Source organism: Suncus etruscus, chromosome 12 (assembly GCF_024139225.1).
Source record: "Suncus etruscus isolate mSunEtr1 chromosome 12, mSunEtr1.pri.cur, whole genome shotgun sequence".
NCBI lineage: Eukaryota > Metazoa > Chordata > Mammalia > Eulipotyphla > Soricidae > Suncus > Suncus etruscus.
In genome coordinates this window covers 39694470-39717407 of record NC_064859.1, presented here as the reverse complement: position 1 = coordinate 39717407, position 22938 = coordinate 39694470, and the positions used below count along the sequence as shown (strand labels likewise).

The following is a 22938-nucleotide window of genomic DNA, read 5'->3' as shown; positions in this document are numbered from 1 at the left end:
CAAATCGGGTCCCTCCCGGGTTGGCTGCATGCAAGGCAACCGCCCCACCGCTGTACTATCTCTCTGGCCTCAGAAAATAGACTTTAAATAAATCTGCAGAAAGAGATTTTATACAGTCATGTTTGGGGGGATTGGAGCAATAGTATATAGCGGTAGGGTGGTTGCCTCGAACACAGCCAATCAGGGTTTGATTCTAGCACCTCACATGGTCCTCCAAGATCTACCAGGACTGATCCCTGAGTATAGAACCTGGAATAAACCTTAAGAATCACCTGATGTGGTCTCCAAGCAAAATAAACAAATTGAAAGTCACATTAGATTTTATCAAGATTTATTATGAGGATATATGAAAAATGTGAATATAAGAACAATATAAGAAATGGGGGAAGCAATAGTACTCATGCTTCAAGAACAAATCTAAAAATCATCATAACAAGTGTAGATTTATTCCTGTATTTAAATTAATCCCACGAAATCAGCTTCTGCAGCCAACCAAACCTAAAATGTTGTGCAAGCGCCCTCAATTGGTTAAGATATAGAACTACCAAAAAACATGTTCCATTAAGTTGACTGTATCATCCTGTTTAGAAATTTCTGTCACTCCAGCCTGAGACCGAAGAATGGTTATGATGTTATTAGATAATATATGAAAGCCGTTCTGTAAACATATATTTGCAATTTCTTGCCAACTTTCCAGGGAGCACAATGGATCATTTATCATAAGGTATTCAACTGCAGCTAAAGAAGAAATACAAAGTTATATTACATTAATTTCCATTTGATAGTCTATGATTAGCAATTCTTAAAAAAATAGTAGATAGTTCAATTTAGTTGCTAATTAACCTAATTCAGATACTTTAGTCCTATAAGTTTAATGTGGAATTGTTAGTCAAAACATAAATATTTAACTGTTAGCTCCTCATATTTGTTACTACTCAGGAACCATCAACTTCTTGGCGAGGACAGTAGATGTTGAAGGTTATGAGTAAGAGAAGATTAGAATGATATAATTTCATAGTCAAATAATCAGTATAATTTATATAATAAATAATTTATATTACAAATTCTATAATAATGTGATCACAATAATCATACTTAAATAATCTATGTTATAATTAGACACTATCAAAAAACTGAAGGCTAGATCTTGCTTTCATAGTCCTCTAAACACTAACAAAATTTAATAGTAATGCTGACCCAAAAGCTTAAAAACTTCTTAGAAAAACTTTCCATTTCTTTCTTTAGAGACCATCTAATCATAATCTAAAGAAAATCAAGGAAGGGGCCGGAGTAATAGCAAGGAGGTAAGGTGTTTGCCTTGCATGCAGAAGAACAGTGATTTGAATCCCAGCATCCCATATGGTCCCCCTCCCCTGCCAGGAGTGATTTCTTGGCACAGGGCCAGGAGTAACCCCTGAGCACAGCTGGGTGTGACCCAAAAACCAAAAAAAAAAAAAAAAGGATTTTATTTGTAATGAAAACTGATTATTTCTTTTTCTTGTTTTTGTTTTTTTCTGGGCAATACCTGGCAATGCTCAGAGTTTATTCCTAGCTCTGTGCTTAATGATCACTCATGGTAGGGCTCAAAAGACCAAATGTAGTGCCAGCGATAAAACCTGGTCAGCCACATGCAAGACAAGCACCCTAACCACTGTACTATCTCTCCAGCATTTCTTTCTTGTGCATGTACTGAGTATCATGCCCAGGGCCTCACACATGCATAGAGCCGCATCCTCAGCCCCAAACTGATACTATTTACTTTTGAAAATAAAAATCCTACTTGAGATATATCTATATATAGAATTAATTTCTCGTCTAGTACCTGCATATTTAATGAAAGAGGATTTATTTTAGAATAATATCATCACGGGGCCCGGAGAGATAGCACAGCAGCGTTTGCCTTGCAAGCAGCCAATCCAGGACCAAAGGTGGTTGGTTCGAATCCCGGTGTCCCATATGGTCCCCCGTGCCTGCCAGGAGCTATTTCTGAGCAGACAGCCAGGAGTAACCCTTGAGGACTGCCGAGTGTGGCCCAAAAAACAAAAAAAAAGAATAATATCATCACTATTATTTGTGTCTACCATAGTTATTATTTTCTATCAAATATTTTAGTTGATATTTATAGTGATAATTTTATATTTATCTTCTGGAATATTTCACATAATTTATCCCCATTCATTAACAATAGACAGTAATTTAAAATCAACTTGTTTACAATGCAGAAAAAGACTCTGTACTCCTATATTCATTGCAGCACTATTCGAATTATCCAGAACCTGGAAACAAGCCAAGTGCCCAAGAATTAGTGGCTAAGAAATACAAATGTACTGTGGTACAACTAAACAATGGAATACTATGCAGCTGTTTGGAAAAATTAAGTCATGAAATTTGCATATATATGGCTATACATGGAGAGTAGCTTGCTGAGAAAAATGAGTCAGAGGGGAAGGGACAGACATAGAATGATCACACACATTTGTAGGATATAAAAGAAAGATAGTATGGTATTAATATCCAGAGACAATAAAGACAAAGACGTGGGCCAAGAGGATCAGTCCATGGTAGGAAGCTTGCCGCAAATAGCAGGAGAGTGAAATTAGGGCAAAAAGGAACCACTATGACAATGATAGTGGAAATGATCACTCTGGAAAAAGCTGGGTGCTTAAAGGAATAAAATGATATGCATGATATTCCTTCAAGAAATTTTTTGCAAACGAGAGTGTCTAAAAGGGGGGAAAAAAGGGAACAGAGGGGCCCGAGAGATAGCTCAGTGGTAGGGTGTTTGCCTTGTGCACAGATGATCCAGGACAGATGGTGGTTCGAATCCAGGCATCTCATATGGTCCCATGCCTGCAAGGAGAGATTTCTAAGCACAGAGCCAGGAGTAACCCCTGAGAGCTGCCGGCTGTGACCCAAAAACAAAACAAAACAAAAAAAAAAAAAAAAAAAAAGAAAAGAAAAGAAAAAAAGAAGGGGGGAGAGAGAAAGAGAAGAAAAATGCCTTCCACAGAGGCAGACAAGAGGGAGGTCAGGGGGAAGAGAGAGTGGGAGGGTAACTGGAGACATTGGTGGTGGAAAATGTGCACTGGTGAAGAGCTGTGTGTTGGACATTGATTGACTGAAACTCAATCATGAACAACTTTGTAACTGTGTATCTCATGGTGAATAACTTACAGAATTTATTTTAAAAAATTAAAGGGCCAGATTGATAGCACAGCGAGTAAGGCATTGCATTGCATGCAGCCAACATGGGTTCAATTCCTGGCATCCCAAATGATCCCCTGAGCCAGCCAGGAGAAATATCTGAGCCGCAGAGCCAGGAGTAAACCCTGAGCACAACTGGGTGTGGCCTGAAGAACAAAACAAAACAAAAATTTAAAAAGTAAAACATTTGGGCCCGGAGAGATAGCACAGCAGCGTTTGCCTTGCAAGCAGCCAATCCAGGACCAAAGGTGGTTGGTTCGAATCCCGGTGTCCCATATGGTCCCCCGTGCCTGCCAGGAGCTATTTCTGAGCAGACAGCCAGGAGTAACCCCTGAGCAATGCCGGGTGTGGCCCAAAATCCAAAAAAAAAAAATAAATAAATAAAACATTTATTCCAAAGAACATATGCACCCTGTTATTCATTGTAGTACACAGTAGAATAGCTAAGAATTGGATCATAAAGATGTGGTACATATATATATATATATTGGAATACTACATAGCTGTACGGGATGATCCAATCATGCAGTTCACTGCAACAATAATGCGACTGGAAGGTATGGTAAATGAAGCCAGAAAAGTGTAAATACATATGTGATATTTAGAATTGCTGCATGAAGAAATGCAATGGCTTAAGAGGGAGTTGTCAAAAATACTTTTGGCCTCAGAGTACAGTGAGAAGTTAAAAAATTGAGTGAAGGAGGAAAAAGAAAAATATTAAATGATGGGGGACAGAGGCCAAGGGGACTCGGGCATATTGGTTGGATTAAGAAAGGACAGAACTAAATATCCAAGCCACAGTCAATAAAAATGAAATAATGAAACTCAACCTTTTATTTATTTATTTGTTTATTTATTTATTTATTTATTTATTTGTAGCTTTTGGCTTTTGGCGGAGTTACTCCTGGTTCTGACCTCAGAATCATTCCTGGGGCTGGAGTGATCGCATAGCGGTAGGGTGTTTGTCTTGCACGTGGCGGTTTTATTCCCCAGCGTCCTGTATGGTCCCCTCAAGCCAGGAGCGATTTCTGAGTGCATAGCCAGGAGTAACCCCTGAGTGTCACTGGGTATGCCTCCCCCCAAAAAAAAACCCAAATCATTCCTGGCAGGCTCAGGAACCATATGGAATGCTGGAAATCGAACCCAGGTCCATCCCAGGTCGGCTGCATGCAAGGCAAATGCCCTACTGCTGTGCTATTTCTCGGGCACAAAAAACTTAAACTTTTAACGACCAAACTTAAAAAGACACCTGTTATGATGGCAGGCTGGGGTAGGGGATGGTGGCATAGGATGGACTCTGGGAACATTAGTGGAGGAAGGTTGACTCTGGTGGCACTGGTTGCTAAAACATTGTATGTCTAAAATCTAACTTTTAATAACTTTGTAAATAACAATTTAAAATATTTAAAACATAAATGTAATTTAAAAATTAAATACAGATATATTAACAAAAATAAAATAAAAAAAAGTTGTTTGCTCAATTTCCTAAATTAGAGAAAGAAAGAAACTTAGATCTAATTTGTGAGTGTAGTACCAGGGATTAAACTCAGGGCCTCACATATATGAGACACACTCTACTACTAGGCTACTTCCTCTATTCTAATTGACTACACTTTTTGTTCTTGGTAGGGTGGGAAATGTGTTTGGGTCACACTCAGCAGTGCTCATGGACTATTACTGGCTTTGTACTCAGGACTGATCCCTGGCAGTGATTAGGGGACCATATATAGAGCTGGAGATTGAACTGGGGTCAGTCTCATGCAAGGCAAGTGCAACAAACTCTGTACTTTCTTCTTGGCCCCTGACTAGTAATTTTTTATTTCATTGCTGAATTAGGCTCAATTATATTTATGTATGTATTTAGTTTATGAATAAAACCTTTTATATTTAAATTACATATGAAAACTTCATTAAATATACACAGTAGGGGCCTGAGAGATAGTACAGTGGTAGAGCGTTTGCCTGGCATGCGGCCAACTCAGGAGACGGTTCTATTCCTGGCATTGTCAGGGGCAATTTCTGAGCATAGAGCAAGGAGTAACCCTTGAGCGCCACCAGGTGGTAATCCAAAAACCAAATAAATTAATTAAGGAATAAATATACCGTATTTTCCGGCATATAAAACGACTGGGCGTATAAGACGACCCCCTAATTTTGCACTTAAAACATAGTTTAGGCCTATATTCGCTGTAACAGAACGTTCCTGTGCTGCAACTGTATGTACCACAGTGAGCCAATCACAACAAGCAAAGGTTCAAAGGTTCTACTGTCATAGACTTCCTCTCTGACTCTGGCCATTTGGAGCAGGCTTTATACAGTGTAGATTTGGGTCCAAACATTGTCTAGTTTGCATGCATAAAAAGCCTGCTTGGATTGGCTGAGTTAGAGAGGCGGTCCGAGCAGCCTGGCAGTGATTGGTGCAGGATCGAGTTGGAAAATTCATTTTGTGGCATTATTCAGACAATTTTCGTTTAGCGGCATATGAAACATTTTTGGGATATCCTCGGCGTATAAGACGACCCCCGATTTTCGGTTGACTTTTTTTTGTTTCAAAAGTTGTCTTATACGCCGGAAAATATGGTATATAGTAAATGTATAGTTTTTTAGGTTAATGCCAGCTATTCTATTTAAATTTTGTGAGGTTTCTCTTTATAGTAATTTCCTCAAGAAACACATTTTATTTATTTATTTATTTATTTATTTATTTATTTATTTTGGGTTTTTTGGGCCACACCCATTTGACACTCAGGGGTTACTCCTGGCTAAGTGCTCAGAAATTGCCCCTGGCTTGGGGAGACCATATGGGACGCTGGGATCAAACCGCGATAACTTCCTTGGTCCTTGGCTAGCGCTTGCAAGCCAGATAACTTACCTCTAGCGCCACCTCGCTGGCCCCAACACATTTTATTTTTGGTTTTTGAGTTACACCCGGTGATGCTTAGGGGTTACTTCTGACTATGCACTCAGAAATTGTTCCTGGCTTGGGGGACCACATGGATGCCAGGTATAGAACCCAGGTCTGTCCTGGGTCAGCCATGTGCAAGGCAAACGCCCTACCACTGCGTCATCGCTCTGGCCCCTCAAGAAACACATTTCAGTGCCAAAAGACTCCTACTGACATGTAAACTTCATGTTTATAAACTTCTGAAGTTATTTCTTACCAATAAGGAACTATAAAGATGAAAATGACTTACATATAACACTACTGAAACTTTCCCTAAAAAATTCACTGCTGCTTTGATATACATATATATCAAAGTTATATATATATATATATATATATATATATATATATATATATATATATATATATAACTCTACTTACCTTTCCCATCTTCATTCATTTCTTGAAGTAGCTTAATTACAACTTTTTTCATATCTATAGAGAACAGATGAAGGATAGCAAGAGAAAAAGATAAAACTGGTGGTTTCCCATTCCATTCTTTAGTGAGACCATGAATTAACTCAGTATTGGGACATAGCTTTATTAGGCTTAGTAGATCATCTGAAAGCAAAAATAAAAAATGAATTTTCAATATCATAATAAGACACATCAGCTAGAAAAATGAGATCAGTTACTGTCTAGACCTACAATCAGTACTTCTTTTTGTACAATCTTCTCAAAGCCTTGTGCGACCCACTTCGATTCCAACTCAGTACTACTGTTTCAAGCTACAGATGTATCTTTTGCCATCATATAAACCACTTCTGAATCTATAGTTTGTGTTCCTGTAGTACACATCTAGTTACTATTTTTCACTTTCTAAGTTCTAAAACAAAATCTTTTGAATTCACAATTGCAACAAGATACAGGGAGCACCATGAATTCACAGTTGAGGAATGGATCTTGCTACAGCAAGAAAAGGGATTAGTTCTGACAAAAATGAACTCGAGTTGCTAAGCCATCAGCAGGGCCAAGGGCTGCTCTTCCAGGTTCCTCACAGAAGACACAGCAGACACCTATATAGAAAAAAATTTTTGCAGCTTCCTTCTAGTACAGAAGAACAAACTACAAAGATAAACATTTGGATTATGAAATATACTTCTTTTTTCTGGGAGATAGGCCTGCTGAAGAAAATTCATGGCATTCACTAGTATGACAATTAATAAAGGTCAGCTAAAGTACAAGCGGACTGGCGTCTTTACTCTTCTTTTGTCAGTTAATGAGTTAGTTGGCCGATTTATCCACATGCTGCTCATGACACATGTCACAAACCCTCCAAGGGAGCAGTGGTGGGGTCTCTTTTCTGAACTTCCCTCAGTTACTGGTTCCTTCATTTCTGAGATCATGCTCATTCTATCCCATAATACTGTCTCCACTGGTTTGAGGATTTATAAGGGGGGTGAGTAGCATAAATGGAGCATCTCCAATTTGCACCTCCAGAGTGAACTTCTCAGTGAATAGGACATCAAGTCCAGTGAACATAGTCCTTACTTTAACAAGTTCAGGCTTTATGTCCTGAGTGAGGTTCTCCAGAGTGAAAGGGCTGGCTCTACACATTGATTTCAGAGTCTCCCAGCAGGGATACAGACAGCTGCAGGCAGAGTTCTGGGTGAAGGTCTTTTAGAGCCAAGTGCTGTGTCCTCTTCCCTTAGCAGGATCCACCTGCCAGCTACAGGAGACTGGGGGATCCCTAGAACTCAGCTAGGATTTTTTCAGAAATAACACCAGTCATGCAGGTGAGCAGATGGCCTTAGCTGGTGGCTTGGATCTCAGAGTGACTAGAAATCCCAAGGGGGTATCACACCTGAAGATTTTCTAGGTTTTTTTTTTTTTTTTTTTGGTTTTTTGGGCCACACCAGGTGGTGCTCAGGGGTTACTCCTGGCTGTCTGCTCAGAAATATCTCCTGGCAGGCACGGGGGACCATATGGGACACTGGGATTCGAACCAACCACCTTTGGTCCTGGATCAGCTGCTTGCAAGGCAAACGCTGCTGTGCTATCTCTCCGGGCCCAGATTTTCTAGTTTTTAAATTCTTTAAAATAATTATATTCTTGGGGCCGGAGAGATAGCATGGAGGTAGTGCATTTGCCTTATATGCAGAAGGACGGTGGTTCAAATCCCTGCATCCCATATGGTCCCGTGAGCCTGCCAGGGGCGATTTCTGAGCCTAGAGCCATGAGTACCCCCTGAGAACTGCCGGGTGTGACCCGAAACGCCTATATATATATATTCTTGGTCAAAAATTGAATTAATTTTCAGAATAGTTTTGAGATCCCCAAAACTATTATAAACAGAATTTGTATTCTGCAAGGTAATAATAACCTAGTGTTCATTATAAATATATAGTATTAAAACTTTTTAAATCAATGTCTTTTAATTCAATAAATGAGATATTATTAACCAAGGAAATAGGACTTAGAGAGTTAATTTTCCCGGAGTATATACATGGTATAATGAGAAGTCTGCTTGACTTCATTACTGTTCCTCTAAAATAAGAAATATATTGCATGTATATATGTATATACATATAAAAAAGTGAAGAGAAGAATGACAAAAGAAAAAAACAAGGAACAGCAGAATATTATTATTTTCTATCAATGATATGAACATTTATTTTTAATTTCCCAGGAGAAGCAGTAAAAATTTATATTTAGGTCATTTAAACTCGCCTCCACTAAGGTGAGGCTATTTTACAACACTTTTCAGCCTCTTTATTTCATAGACTATTTCATTTGATTAAGAATTCTCACGGGGCCGGGTAGGTGGCGCTGGAGGTAAGGTGTCTGCCTTGCAAGAGCTAGCCAAGGAAGGACCGTGGTTCGATCCCCCGGCGTCCCATATGGTCCCCCCAAGCCAGGGGCGATTTCTGAGCACATAGCCAGGAGTAACCCCTGAGCATTACCGGGTGTGGCCCAAAAACCAAAAAAAAAAAAAAAAAAAAGAATTCTCCATAAGAGATAGCATGGATGTAAGGCGTTTGCCTTTCATGCAGGAGGTCATCAGTTCGAATCCCAGCGTCCCATATGGTCCCCTGTGACTGCCAGGGGCAATTTCTGAGCATGAAGCCAGGAGTAACCCCTGAGCACTGCCGGGTGTGACCCAAAAACTACAAAAAAAAAAAAAAAAAAGAATTCTCCATAAGAGGGCCCGGAGAGATAGCACAGTGGCATTTGCCTTGCAAGCAGCCGATCCAGGACCAAAGGTGGTTGGTTCAAATCCCGGTGTCCCATATGGTCCCCTGTGCCTGCCAATCTGAGCAGACAGCCAGGAGTAACCCCTGAGCACCGCCGGGTGTGACCCAAACCCCCCCCCCCAAAAAAAAGAATTCTCCATAAGAAGGCAAGAGAGATAGCATGGAGGTAGGGTGTTTGCCTTGTATGCAGAAGGACAGTGGTTCGGCATCCCATGTGGTCCCCTCAAGCCTGCCAGGAGCGATTTCTGAGCACGGAGCTAGGAGTAACCCCTGAGCACTTTCGGGTGTGACCCAAAAACCAAAAAAAAAAAAAAAAAAATTCTCCATGAATTTACCAATTAACCAATGTTCAACCAAGTATTTGTAAGATATGTTCTCTGACTAAATAGAAAGGACAAAAATTCATATTCTTTAGCCTTCCCCTTCTGCTAATGGCATTTTCATATATTTTATTTATTTCTTGGCTTCACACATTATAAATCATCATTAATGCATGTTTTCTTTCAAAATATTATAAGGGCCTATGTAATATATGTCAAATATGGTATATATTAAATTAGCAAATATCTGAAACAGTGGTTTTAGAATCTATAAAATCAAAATTATTTTAATAATAAGTTGTTGATGGACTTTTTCCACTCATATTCTCTCATAAACATATATTGATATTTCATAATAATTATTTGATCTGTGATTTTTCAACAGATTGAATACAGAAGGGACACAAAAAATCAGTTATCCACTAGTAAAGCAGGCATTAGGGAAATTTGTAAAATGTATTAAATAAATGCCACTTTTTTTTCAGTTCTAGGAAATATGATGTTATGATAACGTGATGGATTTATTATTGCTATTTTAAATGAATAAATATTTTGTTTTTATTTTAATAGGATAAATATTAATAAATATAACCCATATAAACAAAAGTAATTGGGATCCTTAATATAATCTTTTTTTTTTTTTGGTTTTTGGGCCACACCTGGCGGTGCTCAGGGGTTACTCCTGGCTGTTTGCTCAGAAATCGCTCCTGGCAGGCACGGGGGACCATATGAGACACTGGGATTCGAACCAACCACCTTTGGTCCTGGATCGGCTGCTTGCAAGGCAAACACCGCTGTGCTATCTCTCCGGGCCCCCTTAATATAATCTTAAAGTATAAAGAAACTTTGAGAATTGGAGAAAAGAAAATGTCAGGACTGGCACCTTAAGACTATTGAACTGCTGAATAAAACTCATATTAGATCAGCTTATTCATCTAGGATCACTGATTTTACAGTGATCCCAATTTTCTTAAATTACTGCCCAACTGAGACCTAGATGCTTCAAAAGTATAATATAACCTAATTTTACTAATTCTTCTGTGACTATATCTGAGTTCAGAACATATAAAATTAGTTATTTTTAATAATAACTTTGATTAGCATGTTATATTTATCTTTAAAACTATATATTTCAGAGAAAGAGAGATAATACAACAAGGCCAATGTGTGTTTGCTCCCAGGTACCATATATGTATGGTCCTCCTAAGAACCAACCACCAGCAGTGAACTCTGAGGGTAGTACCTGAGTACAGCTGGTGGAACAAAACGAAATGAACAAAAATAAACTTGTACTTCAAGCTCATTAAATGTTTATGAATTAAGTAAAAACATAATTAATTTGAATGTCTATGACAGGTATCATTCAGCTCAATCTAAAATATTTTCACTGAAAACTGTAAAAGAATTTTTTTAAATTTAACAATAAGTGTAAAACAGATGTTATATAATGCAAATCCAAAATATTGCCAGTTTTGGACCAGGAATTAAGGCACTTGCCTCGGACACAGAAGACTCATATGATCCCTTAGCATAACATATGATCCCCTAAACACCAGAAGTGATTGCTGATCACAGACAGGAATGACCCCTGAACACTACCGTGTGTAAGCCCCTCTATCCTAAAATAAAATAACAAAAAAAAAAAAAAAAACCAATCCAGAATACAACTACCCCAATAACAAAACTATTGCCTGCATTCTAAATAATAGAAGCTTTTATATTTAAGGCCCAGAATATAAGCATACCTACAAAAATAGGTTTTCATTTACTGGGATTGGGCTAAGGTGGTGGCAACTGTTGGGCCACATTCCCAGAGCTAAAGTAGGCTTTTCTTAAAGGGGGCAAAAGATATACTTCACCATAGAGGACCTGTTTTGCATGTGAGAGACTCTGGGTTCAATCCTTGGCACCAAACAATAACAAAAGGCAAACAAAAAATTGGAAGCATATTTTTACTTACCAGAAGTGAAGTCCTTAACTTGTTGTATTTGATCTAAGGCCTCATGAATTTGACCCTGTTTACACAGGCAAAGAAGAGCTTTCTTATACAAGCCACACTCATTGTAGACAGTTTGAGCTAAAGCCAAGCACTTGGTCTTACTGCTAATTTTATGCTCCCCGTAATCATAAATCTCATCTCCAGCCTTCTCAGAAAGTGTCAACCTAAATCAAGTAGATCAATAATACACACAGAAATTTTTTGAGTGGATGAGAATATAATATGTGAAAATTCAGCACATTGAATTGGTTTTGTCTATTAGAATGTCAAGTTAATAGGCAATTGGTATAAGAAAAACAAATAGGGATGTGGGGGGAAAAAAGAAAAAAAAAAGAAGTCAAGTGGTGGCACAGTGGTAAGGCATTTGCCTTGCACTCGGCTGACCCACGATGGACCTGAGTTCAATCTCTGGCACCCGAAGCCAGGATTGATTACGGAGAGCAGAGTCAGGAGTAACCCCTGAGGGCTGGTAGGTGTGGCCCCAAAAAACAAAAACTCCCCAAACCCCCACCAAAAAAGAAAGAAAACAAACAAACACAAGATTTAACAGCTAGAACAGCAACAATCATTAGATAATCCTTTGGAGGAGGTCATTTGAGGAAGCTAAGCCCAAGTCTTATAAAATCTACAAACAAGGTTAAAACTTTCCTGAAAAGACTGGTAAGATAGGGCCGGGAAGGTGGCGCTAGAGATAAGGTGTCTGCCTTGTAAGCGCTACCAAGGAACGGACCGCGGTTCGATCCCCCGGCGTCCCATATGGTCCCCCCAAGCCAGGGGCGATTTCTGAGCACATAGCCAGGAGTAACCCCTGAGCATCAAACGGGTGTGGCCCAAAAACCAAAAAAAAAAAAAAAAAAAAAAAAAAAAAAAGACTGGTAAGATAAAAAAAAAAAAATTACAAGGTAGGGCCAGAAAGATGGTAAAAAGATAAGGTGCTTGCCTTACACTAGGATGACTCTGGTTCAATTCCCAGCATCACTTATGGTCTCCTAGCCATTACCATGAATGATCCCTGAGCACAAAACCATGAATAAGCTTAGAACATCACCAAATGTGATTTCCCCCCAAGAAAAATCCAAAATAAAGAAACAAATAATTAGATTACAAAGTAAACAAGAGGCATATAATAGATGGCTTGCAATGTTTTCAGAGGTATCTAAATTTTATATATTGTATCATATAAAAATTTAATGGTGTTTGCCTTGCCAATATGGATTTAATCCTAGTATACAGTATTGTCCCCCAAGATCCACTAAGAGTGACCAGAGTGCAGCTACAAAAGTAGTCCTGAGTACCACCAGAACTGGCTCAAAAACTAAAGAAAAAAGAGAATTTACTGAATGTTGGTTAACAGGAGCTCAAAAATATATTTATACATAAATGTATATTTATATTAGTATACATGTCAGTGATAGAATGTATTACATGCATAAATATAGATGTCTCATTCTTTGTACCACCCTAAGTACAACCTTAGTGGTATCTTGTATTCCTTAGCTCAACAACAAAGTGTACAATCTCTAGTAAACCACAACTAATTATTATAAAAGCACAATGTGACCAAAGTGCATATGAACACCACTACTAAACTATGTATGTACTGCAGCCAAGTGAATCTAATTACTGGTCATCACAATAACAAGAGTGAGGGGAAATAACCAATACATTTTACATTTAAATTATTGACAGAGCATGAAAGTATTTGTGATAAAAAAAAACAGACTAGTGTTACTGTAAAATTTTATTTTAGACTTATAAGAAAAAGGAAGTTGGCCCCAGAGTATAGAGAGGAGAGGGAAAAAATGCTGAGTGGAAGAGGAGAAACACAAATTTGAAAGGATGGAGACCAGGGGCCAAGTGGTCTTAGGTGCATCGGTAATGTTAAAAAAGGACAAAACTACATGTCTAAGTCAAAGGCAGCAAAAATGGAATCAAGACCCAAACTTTCACAATCTACACCTATACTGACAGGCTGAGGGGGGTGGGGGGGACAAAGAAGTGGTATGGAATGTACTCGGAGAGCATTGTGGTGGAGGGAGGTGGATCCTGGTGGTGAGACTGGCCCTGATGCATTGTATGTCTAAATCCAACTATGAAGTACTTTGTAAATCACAATAGTTTCAATAAAATTAAAATAAAAAAAAGAAAGAAGGGGTGGTGGTGGTACCTAATTATGCCTATTACAAGAAATTAAAGAAGCAGTTTCTTTTGAGCTGGCTCAATTAAAGAGATTTCACTTGTCATATTTTCTTTTGGAGGGGTGTAGGCCACACCTGGCAATGTTCAGGGGTTATTACTGACTCTGCACACAGGAATTATTTCTGATGGTGTGTGAGGGACCATGCAGAATGCCAGGAATTGAACCTAAGAAAGCCATAGGTAAGGCAAGTGCTCTACCCTACACTTTATTCTACACTGCACCATCTCTCTAGCCCTTTGTTACAATAGAAGCAAACCATCTGTACTATCAATATACTTCTTCCTAGAAAATGTGTAAGTGATATATCAAAATAAGTGATTGAAAAAACAAGTAGGGGCCGGGAAGGTGGCGCTAGAGGTAAGGTGTCTGCCTTGCAAGCGCTAGCCAAGGATCAGGACCGTGGTTCGATCCCCCGGCGTCCCATATGGTCCCCCCAAGCCAGGGGCGATTTCTGAGCACATAGCCAGGAGTAACCCCTGAGCGTCAAACGGGTGTGGCCCAAAAACCAAAAAAAAAAAAAAAAAAAGAAAAAACAAGTAACTGTTTGTAGATGGGGGACAGGAGAAGTCAGGTAATGAAATTGAAGAGAAAACAATCCATAGAATTTAAGGAAACATTTGAAGATGGTGCATATTTGTTGTTTTGATTGTTATTATTTTATGAGCATGTATATTAAAGATTTGCCTTGTGTAGCTTAAATATGTACATTAGCTGTATGTCAATTTTTTTAATTATTAATGAGAATCCTGCTCTAGAAATCTCTCATACCACAAGAGGTTTTCTGCCTTTCACCCCTTCCTTCTATTCTCTTAATATTTCTTTTGAATTGGATATATCTCCTAATATCACTTCTGGTATCCAGCCCTAGGACACAAAAACATTTATTCAGAAGGACACATTCATAGCATTATTGCAGCGCTTAACACAACTGTTAGAATATGGAATCATCCTTCAATCCAATGAGAGATAAGTGGATTATGAATGTGTAATATAACTATATATAAAATGGAATATTATGCAGCTACAAGGAACAATGGAATCATTCCAATTGCCACAATTTGGATGGAACTGGAATATATTGTTTTAAGTGAAGTAAGTCAGAAGAACAAACAACAAAGGATGATCTCACTTATCTGTAGTGTATAGACTAAATGGTGAAGCAATGCATGGTATAAAGAAATGAGAGAAGGCAGAAAGCAAACAACAGGGGGCAGGGATCAAGAGTCTTGGGTACATTGGTGGTGTGGAGGGGTAATATAGTTCTATATCCAATCCACTAAAAAAATAATATTGAAAGAATGAGATACAAATTACAACAACCAAACATAAAAATGTGCTTATCAAGTCCGAATTAGATAGTACAGCAGGTAAGGAAGTCCTGTCATCATAGAGGGTCCCCCAAGTTCTACAAGGCATGGTTTCTGAATAGAGAGCCAGTAGTTACCCTTGAGTATTTTCAGGTGTGTCTCCCATATCAAATAAGGAGCCTAGGCAGTGGGAGTGAACCTGGGAACACTGGTAAAGAAAAGTTGGCACTGGTAGAGATTGGAACTGATAGATCAATATGTGCCTCAAACTCAACTATGAATAACTTTGTAAATTATAGTGCCTTAATAAAAATATTTTTGAAAAATAAAGATAATAAAACAATTTTTTCAGTGTATGCAACTTTGATGGAACTGGAGGGTAGCATATTAAGCAAAATAAGTTAAAGGGAAGAAGATATATACCTTACTTGACCATGTATATAAAGAAATTAAGCAAGGAAGAAGACAATTTCAAACAATGCTAAACCCTTGGCCTTGGATTATAAAATTGAAATTACCAAGCAGTGTAGAAATAAAGAAAAAAGACTAAAGGGGCCAGAGAGTTAGTATAGTAGTAGGATGTTTGCATGCAGATGAACCAGGTTTAATCCCCAACATCCCATATAGTCCTCTGAGACTGCCAGAATTGATTCCTGAAAGCAGAGCCAGGAGTAATCTCAGAGACAAAAACAAAACCAAGCAAACAAATAAGCAAACAAACAAACAAAAAAACCCCCCAAACATACCAAATAAAAACAAAGAGACAGACTAGAGATAACTAGTCAGTATAAAAGGGAATGGGCACTTTGGCAATAACTGTATGCATAAAAACTATAAACATTAAGATTCTTTTTTTTTCTGGTTTTGGGTCACACTGGCAGTGCTCAGAAGCTACTCCTGGCTCTACGCTCAGAAATTGCCCCCCAGCAGGCTCGGGGGACCATATAGGATGCCAGGGTTTGAACCACCGACCTTCTGTATGCAACGCAAATGCCTTACTGCTGTGCTATCTCTCTGGCCCCAAACATTAAGACTCTTGTAACCATACTACCTCTAAACTATTTTAATAGTAAAAATAAAATAAAACTCATCAAATTATACATTTAAAATATGTATATCTTATTTTGTAAAGAAAAAGTATGCATCAATAAAGTTTCAAAAGACAATTACAGTTTTAGAATCACTTGTAGTAACAGGAGTCATAATAGTTCAATATGAAATAGTTCATGATCAGTTCAATGAACTGACCTGGAAAAAGGAAAATCTTACAAGTTTCATAAAATAATGGCTATAGAACACTGAAGAACTTGTTCCTAGAAGTAAGTTGATGAGAGAAGCAAACAGACCAGTATTGTGTAAATAGCTGACTAAAGTAGATGCTGTTGTGATCTCCCATTCAAAACTTTTTGAGAACTGGAGAGATAGTACAATGGTTAGGGAGCTTGCCTTGCATGCAACTGACCAAAGTTCACTCCCTGGCATCCCATATCATCCCCTGAGCCCCCCTAGGATTGACCTCTGAGCACAGAGCCAGAAATTTGTCCTGAGTACCACTGAACATATTCCTGGTGATTTAAAAACAAAAAACAAAAAACAAAAAACAGGGGTCGGAGATAGCACAGTGGTAGGGCATTTGCTTTGCATGCAGCAGATTCAGGATGAATGGTGGTTTGAATCCCGGCATCCCATATGGTCCCCCATGCCTGCCAGGAGCGATTTCTGAGTGCAGAGCCAGGAGTAACCCCTGAATGCTGCTGAATGACCCAAAAAACAAAAACAAAAATCAAAGTAAAGCAAAACAAAAATAACCCAATTAAACAAACAAAAATATATATTTGAGCCAATATAATTTTCTCTAGCTGCTAATGGCCAGTGGCTCACAGATATCTCCTATACTGAATTTTTCTTGGCTAGTAAAAGTTAATGTGCCTAGAAATATATGTATTCTCATCTGCTAAGGCAGATAACAGAGAGGTGGCCTATTCAGTAGAAAGAGCTTACCACTTGCCTCATGGGAGTATAACTCTGCAGTATGTGTCAATTATACTATGAAGTCATCGGTCTATAAAGTAGACCAAAGTTAGATTTGCATGAAGCCACGTCCTTGTTTAGCATGGATAAGACTTCCCTATTCTGCTTTAAAGTCACATTCTTCCTGTTATTGTTGGTCTGTATGTAAACTTTCTGTTTATTCGTTGTCTCCTGGGTTTCTCTTTTACATATATACACAGGCTGTCTGGAACCATATTCTTCCTATCAGCTTGATACTGATCAATCCTTTTCAAGCCTTACTGATCAACTTCTACCCATATTTTTGTGGTTATGGCCTGTCTTATAAACTACAGTGAACAAACAGACTCAGTGTGTCAAGACCCAATTACTCCATGAATGACTAATAAATACATATATTTAGGGTATGAAAGGAGAGGAAAGTTTCAGCAGTGCTTGATGAGTACTAGCTTTATTATGCTCGTGGTTTTCTCTCAGCAGTGCTTGAGGGAAAATGGAGTGTCAGGAATCAGACTTGCAAAGGGTGTTTGTTTGTTTGTTTGTTTGTTTACCACACCTGGCAGCACTGAGGGTTACTCTTAGCTCTGATCTCAGAAATTGCTCCTGGTAGACTCGGGGACCATATGGGATGCCGGGCATTGAAACTGGGTCTGTCCTGGGTCGGCAGAGTGCAATGCAAATGCCCTGCCATTGTGCTATCGCTCCAGCCCTAAACTTGCATAGTCTTATGTGCAAGGCAAGCCCCTTGACTTGGACTAGAGAGACTACTATCTCACTGGAGTAAACTTAATCAAAACTTTTTGATGGGTTAATTGCAAAAAGGATATGAAATAAGTGTTCAGATAGCATATTAAAAAGAAAACTATTAAAATAATAACTTTATTAACCAATATCAAAATTAAACTGAAAGTATAATTTTGCTTACTTTTCCTGGGTGACCCAGTTGATAACTAAATCTAAGCGTTGTTCTGATAATCCACATTTGATTCCTTCCAGTGTTAGTTCTTCATCAACAGGGCTTTTAAAAGCATGACTTGTGCTAAAGATGGCCTCAAAGAATAAGAGTAATGGGAAAGGCTTTCCTTTAATTCGTCCAACATCTACAGAAAAAAGAGAATTTTTTTGAGTCAGACACTTCATTTTTATTGCTTTATATTACTATATTAATTATTTTATTTTTTGAAAATGTTTATCTAATTTTATATATTTAGGGCTAAGTGGTAATGTGGCTCAGAGTTAAACTACACACTTTGACACCTGACACTTTTTTTATTTTGGTTTTTGGGTCACATCCAGCAATGCTCAGGGGTTACTCCTGGCTCTATGCTCAGAAATCACTCCTGTCAGGCTCAGGGGGACCATATGGGATGCTGGGATTCGAACCACCATCCTTCTGCATGCAAGGTAAATGCCTTATCTCCATGCTATCTCTCTAGCCCCTGACACTTCTTTTTGATAACTTTTTAGATACACTTTTGATACCTGACACTGCAAATAATAATAATTTTAAATAAAATGCACAATTAAAATTTAAATTAAAATTTGCTTATGTTTAAATTTATATAATGAACAATGACCCAATATTATACTCCACGTGAAAACAGAGAGAATTATAGGTTGATATGCTTGATGAACACAGATGCAAAGATCCTCAACACAATACTAGCAAATAGAATCAAACAATTCATCATGACCAAGTAGGATTTACTCCATAGATGTAAAAATGGCTTAACATAGAAAATTAATAACATAATAAACTGTATCAATAAAAGAAAAAATAAGGGGCCAGAGTGGTGGTGCAGCGGTAGGGCGTCTGCCTTGCATGTGAACCAGGATGGACCATGGTTCGATTTCCGGGTGTCCCATATAGTCCCCAAGTCAGGAGTGATTTCTGAGTGCATAGCCAGGAGTAACCCCTGAGCATCCAGGTGTGGCCCAAAAACAAAAACAAAAGAAGAAAGAAAGAAAGAAAGAAAGAAAGAAAGAAAGAAAGGAAGGAAGGAAGGAAGGAAGGAAGGAAGGAAGGAAGGAAGGAAGGAAGGAAGGAAGGAAGGAAGGAAGGAAGGAAGGAAGGAAGGAAGGAAGGAAGGAAGGAAGGAAGGAAGGAAGGAAGGAAGGAAGGAAGGAAGGAAGGAAGGAAGGAAGGAAGGAAGGAAGGAAGGAAGGAAGGAAGGAAGGAAGGAAGGAAGAGAAAGAAAATCAAAGAAAAAAATAATATGATCAAAGGGCAAACATTATATTCAATGGGGAAACATTAAAAGCCTTTTCTCTAAGATATTGAAACAAGATGAGTTTGCTCACTTGTGCAACTTCTAATCAAAATAATATTGAAATACTTGATATAGCAATTAGGCAAGAAAAGATATAAGGGAATCTTATAGGAAAGGAAGAAATCAAGCTCTCACTGTGCAGCGACATATTATATTTAGAAAATTTAGACTACTAAAAAGCCTCTAGAAACAATAGATTTATATAGTTGCAGGTTACAAAATTAATCTGCAAAAGTCCATGGCTTTTCTATATACCAAGAATAAGGAGATATTTTAAAAAACAATTCCACTCACAATTATGCCTCAGAAAATCAAGTACTTTGAAATCAACTTACCATATTTTTTGGTCTATAAGACTCACCAGACCATAAGATGCACAGTTCTTTTTGTTTTTATTTTATTTTTGTTTTAATTTTTATTGTGAACAAAGTGAATTACAAATATTTCACAGTAATAATTAAGGTACATAGTGACAATAAATCAGGGGCATTGCCTCCCATATCTCCCTCCTTTGCCCCCTGGACTGCAAGTATAACTGGTTCCCTCTCGCTTGTTGTAGATTGGGTATCGATTCTGTTGTCATTAACTTTGGGTTTGGTGTTTAAGTCTGATCATTTTTTATTTCTACTCAATGTTCATATGACTGTTTGGTTCTGGGACCATCCATTTCCCCCCTCAATTTATGAAGCAGAACAAGATGATTCAAGTTATGTGTTTCTATTTGAAAAAAAGAAAAGAAAAAAAAAGAAAAAAACACCTAGGAGTTCAACTAGAAGTCATAAATATCAATTCAAAATAAGAAAGAAAAAACAAGAAAGACATAACAAAAACATAAACAAAAAAACAAAACAGCAATGAAAAAACAATAACCAAATAATAACCACTAGAACAAAAAAAAAAAAAAAGGAAGGAGGCAAGGTCTTGGGTCTTTTTTTTTTCTTTTTGCATAGGCACAGTAAATATTGGGGAAATTAGAAAGGGAATTTCCTTGGCTTAAGAGATACAGGATAAAAAAAAAAGAGAGATACAGGATTTCTCCCTCTTAAAGCATACTGTCATGGGAACTACAGGCTTCATACATGCTCATTTTCTCACCCAAGGTCTTTTTATGGTGCTAGGAAACTTTCCACTTAGTTGTGGATGATAAAATCAGGCCTCTGTAACTAGAAATCTTGGTATTTGCACAGGTCATAGGACAAAGCCTAGGATAGAGTCTTTTTTTTTTTTTTTTTTTTTTTTTGGTTTTTGGGCCACACCCAGCCTTGCTCCTGGCTGTCTGCTCAGAAATAGCTCCTGGCAGGCACGGGGGACCATATGGGACACCGGGATTCGAACCAAACACCTTTGGTCCTGGATCGGCTGCAAGGCAAACGCCGCTGTGCTATCTCTCCGGGCCCAGAGTCTTTCTTTATAGTTCTAGATGTTCTGTTCCATCACTGTTGTTGTAATCAGTCTTCTATGATTAGTGGTCGCGGTTTTTGCACAGATCCTAGTGTAAAGGAAAAGTTTCCCCTGGATTTGCTAACTGCCCTGATACCTACCCCCCTTCACAATTCTGGGAACTTAAGTTTCCCCTGAGTTTCCTGACCGCCTTAAATCATTCCCCTACCTTCACAATTGTGGGAACGTGTAGACCCAGTTATAGTTTAACTTTCTTTCTGTTCCTACATGGTTTTAACCTGGTCATGTTAACCCTGTAAGCTTGCACCTGTACCTTGCAAAAATGTGATTGAGCAAATGCCAGATGTCATGTACTTCCTAAAGCCAATCAATCTACTGTACCTTTCTATTGTTTGAAATACTATATACAGCTTGTAAGCTCATGGCTCAGGGCTGGCAGTTTCTAGCTTATGCTGGATTCTAGCGCAGCCCCTGCATGCTTGTAAGAAAATAAACCCCCTGTTTTTGCATGAGACTGTGGTCTTGGTGTCTTTGAACGGCGCATCATTCTCCTGGACTTAACATTGGAGGCCCCAGCGAGATATTCACGCCTGTTCAGGGACATCAACGCTTCACCTCGGGGTTTTGAGAACACCGGCGCCTAGGAGGTAAAATGTGCACTTGGTGTGGGCAGTGTGACTGCCGTACGAGCCCGTGAGGGTTCTCGGTGGCGGCTGACAGACGTGTCTAGAGGGCCGCAGGTCACAGATCTGAGGGACGCCTCAGTGAGGTTTGGGGATCCCGAGGATGCTCGGGAGCCCTTCTGTATGTATGACCCTTAGTGGGGTATACATTTGTAAACTGCCCAAGTATCGGGACCTAGGTCAGATTCTGTTTGTCTGTCTGTCTGTTACTGTTTTGTGTGAGTTGTTTCTCCTTGTCTTGTGTGACTTGTTTTATTAAGGAGCCCTAGGGAGAAGTGGCCAGAGGGGCCCTTCTCATCAGGGAGGAGGTTGGGTGAAGCCTCCTCGGCAGGGAACAGAAATCTTGGCTCCAAACATAGGAGACTCCACGGAGCTCCAAGGATCAGTGCAAGTCCCAGCCGGGCTTTCCAAAGTGGGCGTGAGCCCTTCGCAGATCCTTCAGGTTGGTTTGATTTCATTTTGATCTCATTTTTAGTTTTGGTTTTATTTTTTGGCTTTCCACTTCTCTGGTTCATTTTCTCTTATCTCTCTCTTCAAAACTGGAAGTTAAAAATCCCTCCCAGTCCTGGAGAGGTGTGGAGTTCATTGGGCATGGCCCAGAGAGCAAAAGAAATTTGTAAATTTTAAAGTGAGAGTGAAGACCGGTCAGTGTGAGTGGTGAAGTGCTTGGCAGAATGTGTGGGGAATCTGTGTGATAATTGATTTCTTGATTGTTATTATCTATTGCCTTTTCTCAGTCAACCACGGAGCAGGCTCAAACTGCTCAGTCCAAGGTCTCTTGCTGGCGAACTTCCCAGAGGTGCAAAAATTGGTGTTAAGTGGCAATTTCTATACTTCCTTGTTATTTTCTGTTTCGTTGTGTTTTTGTATTTCAAGGCAAACTCTGTTAGGGACAGGGCAAGGTGGTGGTCGCAAACTCTGCCTCTTTGCTGGCCAGCAGGACTTAAATTTGTCCTGAGGGGCTGGACTTTGTGACTAAACACCTCAGCCAAAAAGGTAAAAATCAGAAAAATCTTGAGAGCTGCCGTCTTGTTGCTTCTGGCTGGGAAGCTAAGAAATTAGTCAGTTAAAAAAATTATTTACTGGAGCTTATCCAAGAAAGGGAAACTTACCAAACTCCCTCCCCTCCCTGGTTTACATATCAAAAAAAGAAATTGGAAGTGGCTGGAAGTCCAAAAGGAAAAATTGGGTCTTTAAATCTCTTTGAAAAATTCCTCTGACTTAAAGGTTTCTTAGAATAAATAATTTGGTGGGAAAATGTTGCAAATTATTGTAATTAACTTTTCTGATGAAACTAAGTTCAAATACAGACTGGAAAATGCCACCTGCCATAAGGAATTTCACTCACTCTAAGAAATTATCAATCAGTTCAGAGACAGGTTCCAACAGCATTGTAATGTGGGAAT

The 22938-nt window shown here is 38.8% G+C and overlaps 1 protein-coding gene across 2 annotated transcripts in view; it reads right to left on the bottom strand.

Annotated features, from left to right (window-relative positions):
• Positions 1 to 541: 541 nt before the first annotated feature.
• The window catches only part of CLHC1 (clathrin heavy chain linker domain containing 1), a 45462-nt gene continuing 23065 nt past the window's right edge, over positions 542 to 22938 (bottom strand). For both annotated transcript variants that reach the window (XM_049784784.1, XM_049784785.1), the window contains 4 exons: positions 18104 to 18278; positions 11623 to 11825; positions 6530 to 6709; positions 542 to 738 (listed from right to left, as the gene is read on the bottom strand). In XM_049784784.1, coding sequence (XP_049640741.1) covers positions 542 to 738; positions 6530 to 6709; positions 11623 to 11825; positions 18104 to 18278 — 755 coding nt within the window. The remainder of the gene's footprint in view (positions 739 to 6529; positions 6710 to 11622; positions 11826 to 18103; positions 18279 to 22938) is intronic.